The sequence below is a fragment of the Carcharhinus amblyrhynchos genome, chromosome 29 (genome assembly GCF_965287045.1).
Source record: "Carcharhinus amblyrhynchos chromosome 29, sCarAmb.v2.hapA, whole genome shotgun sequence".
In the NCBI taxonomy this organism is placed as follows: Eukaryota; Metazoa; Chordata; class Chondrichthyes; order Carcharhiniformes; family Carcharhinidae; genus Carcharhinus; species Carcharhinus amblyrhynchos.
In genome coordinates this window covers 34,747,498-34,759,936 of record NC_137352.1, presented here as the reverse complement: position 1 = coordinate 34,759,936, position 12,439 = coordinate 34,747,498, and the positions used below count along the sequence as shown (strand labels likewise).

Below are 12,439 nucleotides of genomic sequence, written 5' to 3'. Positions count from 1 at the left end.
GTTTTTCCAATTCCATTTTGAAAGCCATGACTGATCTGCCTCCATCACACTCTGAGGCAGTGCCTTCCAATCGTAAAGAATTTTTCCTCATAGAACCTTCGGTACTTTGTCATTCATCTTAGGTTGTTGTCCTCTGGTTCCTGATCCTTCTACCAAAGGGAAGGTTCCTTTCTGACTGGTGATTTTAAACAAGTCTATCGAACTTCCTCTGCATCCTCTCAATCCTAGTTTCACCAATCTGTCCACATAACTGCAGTCCCTCATCCCTGTCACCATTCTCATAAACCTTTTATACCTCCATTCTAATGTCATCATATTCTAAGGTCATTGTTTCTCTAATGCCATCATATCCCTCCTAAAGTGTGGTGTCCAGAATTGGACACAGTACTCCAGCTGAAGCTGAACCAGTGTTTTATAAAAGATTTACCGCAACATTCCTGCTTTTATAAGCTGCCTTCTTGAGAAGGTGAGAGGGCATGGGATCCAAGGGCCTTTGGCCTTGTGGATCCAGAACTGGCTTGCCTGCAGAAGGCAGAGAGTGGTTGTGGATGGGTCTTTTTCTGCATGGAGGTCAGTCACCAGTGGAGTGCCCCAGGGATCTGTTCTAGGACCCTTGCTGTTTGTCATTTTCATAAATGACCTAGATGAGGAAGTGGAGGGATGGGTAAGTAAGTTCGCTGATGACACGAAGGTCGGTGGTGTTGTGGATGGTCTGGAAGGATGGCAAAAGTTGCAGCAGGACATAAATAGGATGCAGGACTGGGCGGAGAAGTGGCAGATGGACTTCAATGCGGATAAATGTGTAGTCGTCCATTTTGGCAGAACCAACGGGATGAACGAGTACACTATCAAGGGCAGGAGTCTTAGTAGTGTTGAAGAGCAGAAGGATCTTGGGGTCCGGGTCCACAGGACTCTTAAATCGGCCTCGCAGGTGGAGGAGGTGGTCACGAAGGCGTATGGTGTACTGGCCTTCATTAATCGAGGGATTGAGTTTAGGAGTCGGGAGGTAATGCTGCAACTTTATAAGACCCTTGTCAAGCCTCATTTAGAGTATTGTGCGCAGTTCTGGTCGCCTCACTATAGGAAAGATGTAGAAGCTATTGAAAGGGTACAGAGAAGATTTACAAGGATGTTGCCTGGACTGGGAGGCATGCCTTATGAAGTTAGGTTGAGGGAGCTGGGACTCTTTTCCCTGGAGAGACGAAGGTTGAGAGGCGACCTGATAGAAGTTTATAAAATGTTGAGAGGAATAGATAGGGTGGGTTCTCAGAGGCTATTTCCCCGGGTTGAAATGGTCGCTACGAGAGGACACAGTTTTAAGGTGCGGGGAGGAAAGTACAGAAGTGATGTTAGGGGTAAGTTTTTCACTCAGAGGGTGGTGAGTGAATGGAATCGGCTGCCGTCAGTGGTGGTGGAGGCGAACTCGCTGGGGTCTTTTAAAAGACTTCTGGATGAGTATATGGGGTTTAATGGGATTGGGGGTTATGGATAGGTCTATAGATTGGCAGGTGTTGATGTGATCGGCGCAACTCGTGGGCCGAAGGGCCTGTTTGTGCTGTAGTGTTCTATGTTCTATGTTCTATAAAGCCTTTTAAATCACTGTCTCAGACTACCTGGTCACTTTCAATGATTTTGCACATACATCCTCTGTTCCTGCAAACCCTTTAGAATTGTATCCTTTAGTTTACATTCCCTTTCTCCATTCTTCAACTTCTCTAATCACAGATATAAATGGGGCATTTTCAAATTGACAGGAAGTGTCGGTGTTGAGACTCAGCTATTTACAATCTTTATAAATGACTTAGATGAAGAGACAGAATGTAATGTACCCGAGTTTGCTGATAGTACAAATACAAGGGAAATTCAGGTTGTAAGGACACAGACAGCAAAGAGATGTGAACAGATAAAATGAAAGGCAAAAGGCAACAAGGTGGCAGATAGAGGGGACGTGAAGTTCTTAATTTTGCTCATAAGAAATTTTTTTTAAAACTTGAATGTGTTGATGCTCAAGAGACATAAAAAGTTAGTGTGATGGAGCAGCAAGCAGTTAGGAAGGCAAAAGGCATTTTTGCCTTTATTGCAAGGGGGTTGAAGGACAGGAATAAAGAGGTCCTGCTAGTATTGTACAAGGCTATAGGGTAACCACACCTTGAAATACTGTGTGCACATTTGGTCTCCATGTTAAAGAAATAATATACTTGCTTTGGAGGCAGTGCAAAAAATGGGTCACTAGATTGATCCCTGGGATGAGAAGTTCAAATCAAATCAAAAGGTTTGCTCTATGATGAGACGTTGAATAAATTAGTTCTTTATTTTCCAGAGTTTGGAAGAGTTAGAGGTGACCTCATTGTAACATACCTACCAGGCCATAGAATTATCTATAACTCCCGATCCCATTAAATCCCATGTACTCATCCAGAAGTCTTTTAAAAGACCCCAGCGAGTTTGCCTCTACCACCACCGATGGCAGCCGATTCCACTCACCCACCACCCTCTGAGTGAAAAACTTAACCCAAACATCTCCTCTGTACCTACTCCCCAGTACCTTAAACCTGTGTCTTCTCGTAGCGACCATTTCAGCCCTGGGGAATAGCCTCTGAGAATCCACCCTATCTATTCCTCTCAACATTTTATAAACCTCTATCAGGTCGCCTCTCAACCTTCGTCTCTCCAGGGAGAAGAGACCCAGCTCCCTCAACCTATCCTCATAAGGCATGCCTCCCAATCCAGGCAACATCCTTGTTGGGTTTGTTCTCCTTGGATAAAGGTGATTGATAGGAGGTTTGACAGATGTGTACAAGATTATGACAGTTTTGGATGAGGTGGATAAGGAAAAAACATTCCCATTAGTTGTTGGTACAAGGACCAAGGTACACAAATTTAAGGATAAGAAGAGGTGTGGGGGTTAGGGGAGGGGGTGGTTGGTAGGTGGTATTGACCTGGAATATTCTGCCTGTGAAGCTGCTGGGAAACAAAGATGATTAATGATTTCAAAAGTAAATTGGATAGCCACTGGAAGGAAATAAACTTGCAGAGTAAACGGGGGGAGAGCAGGAAAATGAGACTGATTTCACAGAGAGTTTGTGTGGCCTCATTCTTTGCCAGATGTTGTGTTTGGGAGGTAGTTGACAATGACAGCATTGTGGGAACAGCATGCAAACTGATGGAAATGAGGGTTCACGCAAGAAGATATCAGAACTGTAATGGCACAGAAGATTGACACAAATGAGGAGAACCATCAACATGGAACATTATTATCAGATGGAGTAGTGTTGGTGAGGGGAGGAGGCAGTATCAGTGAACAACATTTTGCTTAGATGTAGGATATGGATTCATCCAGAAAAAGTTAGGATATAAATAGATTATAATGGATAAGCTATTTTACAGAGTGATCTGCAGTAGTAGGCAATAGGAAACCCATAATGAAGGTGGCAGGTTGGTGCTTAGAAATAGCGCTGGCAAGGGAACAAAGATTGTGGAGTGGTGGTTGAAGTTATTTGGTCCTAGTTACCAAATTGATGAATCGGGGTATCAGAATGTGGAAGCACTGTTGGAGTTGCTGCTGCAGAGTAGGCAATAGAACCGTTGAAGGAAAAGAGATTGGGGAGGCAGTTTGTAGGCTGGTAGAGTTGGGGGAATGGGTCAGCCTCATGAAGATAAAGGGAGTGGACAATGAACAACATAGATTAGGAAGACTATAGAAAGGGATAAGATATGAAATAATGGAGAAAGCTGGGGCCAGAACACACAAGGGATCAAAGTGGAGGCCAATTAGTCATGGTGAGTACAGAAATGTAGTTTAGACATACGCACACAGGCCAAAACAATCAAATGCACACTGTGAAATATTCAAGATCGGATCATGAAATATGCATTGCAGAAACATGAAAATGCAATGTAGGATTGTGAGAGCTGTGTCACAGGACCATGAAATTTATAAATTAGAATCAGGAGATAACTAAATCACCTTTTTTTAAACATTAAAAAAAACTTGGATGAGCATTTGAAATATCATAACATTCAAGGATATGGGACAAGTGCTGGAAAATGGGATTAGCATGAGGGATTATTAGAGGGATTTATTGTTGGAGTAGATTCGATGGGCTGAAGGGCCTTTTCTGTACTGTCCGACTATGACTCACAGTTTTACAACACAACTAATATTTAACATCCCTGAGATAAATCTTCTAATATGTGAAATATATGTACAGCTATTCATGTATATTAGAAGTGATATATACTCATATAAGGACATTTCAGAGGAGCTGTCAAGAATGTATATATATGAAAAGTGTATAAAGGGTGTCATCAAGGTGTAAGAGTGTTTATAAAGTTTATAAAGGCTCAGGGAGGAATTGCCTTTCAGATACTTTATGCACAAGTGACCAAGACTTTAGCTCCAACATTGATCTAGCACAAAAACACCATCTCGCTGAAGGAGTTGATTTTTTAAAATTCATTTATGGAATGTGGGTTTCACTGGCTTGGCCAGCATTTATTGTCCATCTCTAGCTGCCTTCTTGAATTACTGCAGCCCCTGAAGTGTTGATGCACCCACTGTGCTGTTAAGTGGGGGGTTGGTGGGGGAGTTCCAGGATTTTGACCCAATGCTAGTGAGGAGAGGTAGTTTTCCAAGTGAGGATGGTGAGTGACTTGGAGAGGAATCTTCAGATGGTGTTGTTCGCAGGTGTCTGCTGTGCTTATCCTTCTAGATGGTCATGTGTTTGGATGGTACTTGGTAAGTTCCTACAATGTATCTTGTGGGTGGTACACACTGCTTCCACTGTTCATCGGTGGTGGACGGATTGAATGCGTGATTGAATGTGTGAAGAAGTTTCTCCTCAACTCAGCCTTAAATCTGCTTCCTCTTATTTTGAGGCCATGCTCCCTAGTTCTAGTTTCACCCGCCAGTGAAAGTAATTTCCCTTATCTATTTCCTTATCTATTTCCTTCATAATCTTACATGTTTCTATAAGATCTCCCCTCATTCTTCTGAATTCCAATGAGTCTAGCCCCAGTCTACTCAGTCTCTCCTCATAAACCAACCCTCTCAACTCTGGAATCAACCTAGTGAATCTCCTCTGCACCCCCTCCAGTGCCAGTAAATCTTTCCTCAAGTAAGGAGACCAAAACTGTGCACAGTACTCCAGGTGTGGCCTCACCAGCACCTTATACAGCTGCAGCATAGCCTTGCGATTTCACTAGGAGTGAATCAAATTGGCTGATGACTGACATCAGTAAATTGGAAACCTCCGGAGAAGGCCAAGATGCTTCATCCAGTCGGAACTTCTGACTGAAGATTGTGAATGACTTATGTTTTTGCATAATGTACAAAATGATGTGCTGGGCTCCTCCATCATTGAGGATAGGGATTTTGTGGAGCCTCCTCCTCCCATGCGTTGGTTAGTTGTGCACCACTATTAATCATTGGACATAGCAGAACTGCTGAGCTTAGATTTGATCCATTGGTTCTAGAATTGCTTAGCTCTGTCTTTTATTTGCTGATTATACCTTTTAGCATGCAAGTAGTCCTGTGTTGTAGCTTCACCAGATTTGAGACCTAATTCTTAGGTATTCCTGGCATGCCTTATTGCATTCTTCATTGAATCAGGGTTCATCCCCTGGCTTGGTTGTAATGGTAGGGTGGAGGAAATACTAGGCCATGAGGTTACAAATTGTGGATGAGTATAATTCTGCTACTGTTGCTGCCCACAGCACCTCATGGATGCTCAGTCTTGAGTTGCTAGACCTGTTTGAAGCCTATTCCATTTAGCACAGTGGTAATGCCATACTTGAGGGAAGGTATCTGAATGTGAAGACAGGTCTTTGTCTCCACAAGGACTGTGTGATAGCCTCTCTTACTGATACTGTCATGGACAGATGCATCTGCAGCAGGAATGGAGAACTAATGAAGCTCTTGATTGGAAGATTGGAGGATTGCGGATGTGGTTCCTATATTCAAGAAAGGGGATAGAGATAGCCCAGGAAATTATCGACCGGTGAGTCTAACCTCAGTGGTTGGTAAGTTGATGGAAAAGATCCTGAGAGACAGGATTTATGAACATTTAGAGAAGTATGATCAAAAGTAGTCAGCATGGCTTTGTTAAAGGCAGATCGTGCCTTACCAGCCTGGTTGAGTATTTTGAAAATATGATTAAACACATTGATGAAGGAAGAACAGTGGATGTGGTTTATATGGACTTCAGCAAGGCATTCAATAAGGTCCCCCATGCAAGGCTCATTGAGAAAGTGAGGGGGCATGGGATCCAAGGGGACGTTGCTTTGTGGATCCAGAACTGGCTTGCCTGCAGAAGGCAGAGAGTGGTTGTGGATGGGTCTTTTTCTGCATGGAGATCAGTCACCAGTGGAGTGCCCCAGGGATCTGTTCTGGGACCCTTTCTGTTTGTGATTTTTATAAATGACCTGGATGAGGAAGTGGAGGGATTGGTTGGTAAGTTTGCCGATGACACAAAGGTTGGAGGTGTTGCGGATAGTTTGGAGGGTTGTCAGAAGCTGCAGCGAGACATAGATAGGATGCAAGACTGGGCGGAGAAGTGGCAGATGGACTTCAACGCAGATAAATGTGTAGTGGTCCATTTTGGCAGGACCAACGGGATGCAGGAGTACAATATCAAGGGTAGGAGTCTTAGCTGTGTTGAAGAGCAGAAGGACCTTGGGGTCCGGGTCCATAGGACTCTTAAATTGGCCTCGCAGGTGGAGGATGTGGTCAAGAAGGCGTATGGTGTACTCGCCTTCATTAATCGAGGAATTGAGTTTAGAAGTCGGGAGGTAATGCTGCAACTTCATAAGACCCTTGTCAGACCCCACTTGGAGTACTGTGCTCAGGTCTGGTCGCCTCACTACAGGAAGGATGCGGAAGCTATTGAGAGGGTGCAGAGGAGATTTACAAGGATGTTGCCTGGATTGGGTGGCATGCCTTATGAGGATAGGTCGAGAGAGCTCGGTCTTTTCTCCTTGGAGAGACGAAGGATGAGAGGTGACCTGATAGAGGTTTATAAGATGTTGAGAGGTATTGATCGGGTGGATTCTCAGAGGCTTTTCCCCAGGGCTGCAATGGCTGCCACAAGAGAACACAGGTTTAAGGTGCTGGGGAGCAGGTACAGAGGAGATATCAGGGGTAAGTTTTTCACTCAGAGGGTGTGGAATCGGCTGCCGTCGGTGGTGGTAGAGGCAAACTCGATAGGGTCTTTTAAGAGACTTTTGGATGAGTACATGGGACTTAATAGGATTCAGGGTTATAGGTAAGCCTAGGAGGTAGAGATAAGATCGGCGCAAACTGTGGGCCAAAGGGCCTGTTTGTGCTGTAGTTTTTCTATGATTCTATAACTGAGCTGTCAGCGAGTGCTCATTAAAGAGACTACATGACATTTTTGTGGCCAGTACTTAAATTAACCATCCGTCCTAACAACAACCAATTAAACTAGAGTTAATAAGTCATTGATGAGGATTTCAAGCATTACTTGAAATGATGCTTAGCTTTCGCTGTTCATTTGCTTTGAGAGATTTGAACAGGACTTCTGAGATATTCGGAGGCTTTCTAGCGTATCAACACTTATTCCAGAAATTTTCTGATGACCACACCTAAGGAGAATGACCTGTGAGCTATTCTACTTGTAGGAATCACGAGAGGAAGTGGAAGTCTTGGTCTTGTTCGGATATGGACTGCAGTGGATGTGGAAGCACCTGTTGCTGCAGAAGAAAGTACAGGAAGTAATGGGGTATCCGTCTAGCTCTGGACCCTTGTACCACAATTCCAGTACTCAATACGAGAATCTGAGCATCCTGAACTATCCTGATAACCACTACTGAGTGTCAATCAGCATACTCAACACTTTTGGTTGGATTCCTCATAAACTACTCAATGGAAATTGCATCTAATCACTACTTAAACCTGTAGATGTAGTTTTAACAGGCAATATTTTCCAGCCCAGCTACCACTGGGATTGTCCAGTCCTGCCACAGGATAATGGACTTTTGGCTGTGCCACTGCACCGGTTACATTGTGCCAGGTTCCACCACAGCAGGGCCAAAAAATCCCAGCCAACGCCTTAAGACAAGATTAAACCATAGCAATCTCTAAATAGACCCAAAATTACATATTAAATCCAGATTTTCTGACTCCATAGTGAGGGGATCAGACAGGCGTTTTTGCGGACGCAGACGGGAGTCGCGGATGGTGGTTTGTCTCCCTGGAGCTGGGATCCAGGATGTCTCTGGACGCGTCCCAGACATCCTGTAAGGGGAGGGTGAGGAGCCGCAGGTTGTGGTTCACATAGGTACTGCTGACATAGGCAGGAAGAGGGACAGTCATGAAAAGGGATTATAGGGAACTGGGTAGGCAGCTGAGAAAGAGGAACGCAAAGGTAGTAATCTCAGGATTGCTGCCCACACCACGGGAGAGTGAGAGCAGGAATGGAATGAGGTGGAGGGTGAATGCGTGGCTGAGGGACTGGTGCAGAGGGCAGGGATTCCGGTTCCTGGATCATTGGGACCTCTTTAGGGGCAGGTGTGACCTGTACAGTAAAGACGGGTGGCACTTGAATCCCTGGGGGACCAATATCTTGGCGGGAAGACTGGCTAGGGCTACTGGGGAGACTTTAAACTAGAAAGGTTGGCGGGGAGGGAACAGAGATGAGGAGACTGAGACCGAGGAGGTTAGCTCCTGGGTAGGGAAGGACTGTAGACAGTATGAGAGGGAGGTTAGACGGGTGGTGGAGAAGAGAAATGTCCAGACCGAGGGGCTGAGGTGTGTGTATTTTAACGCCAGGAGTGTAGTAAATAAGGTAGATGAGCTTAGGGCGTGGATTGCTGCTTGGGAATGTGATGTGGTGGCCATTACAGAGACTTGGATATCTCAGGGACAGGACTGGGTACTTCAGATGCCGGGATTCAGATGCTTCAGGAAGGACAGGGAGGGAGGCAAAAGAGGTGGTGGAGTGGCACTGTTGATCAGGGACAGTGTCATGGCTGCAGAGAAGGAGGATGCCGTGGAGGGACTGTCAACAGAGTCATTGTGGGTGGAAGTTAGGAACAGCAAAGGGTCGATAACTTTGCTGGGTGTTTTCTATAGGCCGCCCAATAGTGACAGGGAAGTTGAGGTGCAGATAGGGAAACAGATCCTAGAGAGATGTAGTAATAACAGAGTTGTCGTGATGGGAGACTTTAATTTCCCAAACATCGACTGGAATATCCCTAGGGTAAGGGGTTTGGATGGGGAGGAGTTTCTTAGGTGTATTCAGGAGGGGTTCCTGACACAGTACGTGGATAAGCCTACGAGAGGAGAGGCTGCATTTGACCTGGTGCTGGTTAATGAACCAGGACAGGTGTCGGATCTCTCTGTGGGAGAGCATCTCGGGGATGGAGATCATAATTCTAGCTCCTTCACGATAGCATTGGAAAGAGATAGGATCAGGCAGGCTAGGAAGGTGTTTATCTGGAGTAAGGGGAAATATAATGACATCAGGCAGACAACTGGATGAGTAAACTGGAAGGAGGCGTTCTTGGGGAAAAGTACTGAAGGAAGGTGGCGGATATTCAAGGAATCTTTGATTGGAGCTCTGCACGATAACGTTCCAATGAGACAAGGAGGTTTTGGTAGGTCGCGGGAACCGTGGTGCACGAAGGTTGTGGTGAACCTAGTCAGGAAGAAAAGAAAGGCATACAAAAGGTTCAGAGAGCTAGGAGATGTTAAGGATCTAGAGGAGTATAAGGCTTGTAGAAAGGAGCTTAAAAGGGAAATTAGGAGAGTCAGAAGGGGACATGAGAAGGTCTTGGTGGGTAAGATTAAGGAGAATCCCAAGGTCTTCTACAAATATGTGAAGAGTAAAAGGATGAGAAGAGAAGGGATAGGACCTATAAAAGGTGAAGGGGGAAAAGTCTGTGAGGAAACGGAAGTCATGATGTGGGTATGCCGGCGTTGGACTGGCGTAAACACAGTAAAAAGTCTGACAACACCAGGTTTTAGTCCAACCAATTTATTTTCTATTATCAAATAAATCGGTTGGACTAAAACCTGGTGTTGTCAGACTTTTTACTGTGGAAACTGAAGAAATGGCTGAGGTGCTTAATGAGTACTTTGCCTCAGTATTCATGGTGGAAAGTGATCTGGGAGGTTGTACTACAGGTTTGCGGCAGTCTGAAAAGATTGAGTATGTGGATATTAAGAAAGAGGATGTGTTGGAACTTTTAAATTGTATCAAGATAGATAAGTCGCCGGGACTGGATGGGATGTATCCCAGGTTACCGTGGGAGGTGAGGGAAGTGATTGCAGAGCCCCTGGCGATGATCTTTGCATCGTCGATGGAGATGGGAGAGGTTCCGGAGGATTGGAGGATTGCGGATGTGGTTCCTATTTTCAAGAAAGGGAACAGGGATAGCCCGGGAAATTACCGACCGGTGAGTCTGACCTCAGTGGTTGGTAAGTGGATGCAGAGGATTCTGAGGGACAAGATTTATGAGCATTTAGAGAAGTTTAGAATGATCAGGAATAGTCAGCACGGCTTTGTCAAGGACAGGTCGTGCCTTACGAGCCTAGTTGAGTTCTTTGAGAATGTGACTGAACACATTGACGAAGGAAGAGCGGTAGACGTGGTTTACATGGACTTCAGCAAGGCGTTTGATAAGGTCCCCCATGCAAGACTTCTTGAGAAGGTGAGAGGAAATGGGATCCAGGGGGCTTTGGCCTTGTGGATCCAGAACTGGCTTGCCTGCAGAAGGCAGAGAGTGGTTGTGGATGGGTCTTTTTCTGCATGGAGGTCAGTCACCAGTGGAGTGCCCCAGGGATCTGTTCTAGGACCCTTGCTGTTTGTCATTTTCATAAATGACCTGGATGAGGAAGTGGAGGGATGGGTTAGTAAGTTCGCCGACGATACGAAGGTTGGTGGTGTTGTGGATAGTCTGGAGGGATGTCAGAAGTTGCAGCGTGACATAGATAGGATGCAAGACTGGGCAGAGAAGTGGCAGATGGACTTCAACACAGATAAATGTGTACTGGTCCATTTTGGCAGGACCAACGGGATGCAGGAGTACAATATCAAGAGTAGGAGTCTTAGCTGTGTTGAAGAGCAGAAGGATCTTGGGGTCCGGGTCCATAGGACTCTTAAATCGGCCTCGCAGGTGGAGGATGTGGTCAAGAAAGCGTATGGTGTACTGGCCTTCATTAATCGAGGGATTGAGTTTAGGAGTCAGGAGGTAATGCTGCAACTTTATAAGACCCTAGTCAGACCCCACTTGGAGTACTGTGCGCAGTTCTGGTCACCTCACTACAGGAAGGATGTGGAGGCTATTGAGAGTGTTACAAGGATTACAAGGATGTTGCCTGGATTGGGAGGCATGCCTTATGAAGATAGGTTGAGGGAGCTGGGTCTCCTCTCCCTGGAGAGACAAAGGTTGGGAGATGACCTGATAGAGGTTTATAAAATGTTGAGAGGAATAGATAGGGTGGATTCTCGGAGACTATTTCCCAGGGCTGAAAGGGTCACTACGAGAGGACACAGATTTAAGGTGCTGGGAAGCAAGTACAGAGGAGATGTTAGGGGTAAGTTTTTCACTCAGAGTGGTGAGCGAGTGAGTGGAATTGGCTGTCGTCGGTGTTGGTAGAGGCGAACTCGCTGGGGTCTTTTAAAAGACTTCTGGATGAGTACATGGGATCTAATGGGATTGGGAGTTACAGATAGTTCTATGGCTTGGTAGGTATAGATGTAATCGGCGCAACTTGTGGGCCGAAGGGCCTGTTTGTGCCGTAGTGTTCGATGTTCTATGTTCTATTTTCAAACAGGTATGTCTAATTAGCATAGTACCCACTTCTGTTTTCACTCTTTTGCTAAAAAAACCACCTCAGTTGTCTAGTATTCAATCTCACATGTAGGATTAATATTGCACACTAGTGTGTATGGTACCTTGTGAATCCAGAGTGATGTCTGCACACTTCCAGTGGTTTGGAGATGACGATGGAGCAGAGTTTCCCAACAGTACAAGTCCACATATGTGGCCTGCTTCAGCGAGAAGTTTCCGGGAGGAAAACAGGTGATTTGTGATTCTGAAAAAAAAAACAATGAATGTATGATTTTTCATTTATTTTCGGGCCTTCTGAGTCTGGCTGTAAGCCTTTTGATTATTTCTGATCAACAAACACTGGAGCGCAGGACAATGTTTGGTAACTTCTCACTTTCAGGTATCAGATTCCAATGGAATGTAGGTAGAAAATGTAAATATTCCTGTGTTTTAGATACAGGGGCATTAAATATAAATGGCTGGCAAGTGAAATTTTGTTTGTCCAAATTGTTGGTTCAGCCATATTGGGGGTAGTTTTGAACATTCAACAATTTGTGCATCAGAAATATGGAATGAATCATTAGAGACCCATTGGGATGGTACTGGAAATGATGAAAAAGGCTCAAAAACTGGGATTATCTTTCAT

General features: G+C 45.1%; 1 protein-coding gene across 1 annotated transcript in view; it reads right to left on the bottom strand.

Annotated features, from left to right (window-relative positions):
* LOC145359891 (pannexin-3-like) overlaps window positions 1–12,439 on the bottom strand; it is a 62,614-nt gene that overhangs the window by 41,122 nt on the left and 9,053 nt on the right. The window contains exon 2 of the mRNA XM_080214728.1: window positions 11,919–12,058. Coding sequence (XP_080070854.1) covers window positions 11,919–12,058 — 140 coding nt within the window. The remainder of the gene's footprint in view (window positions 1–11,918; window positions 12,059–12,439) is intronic.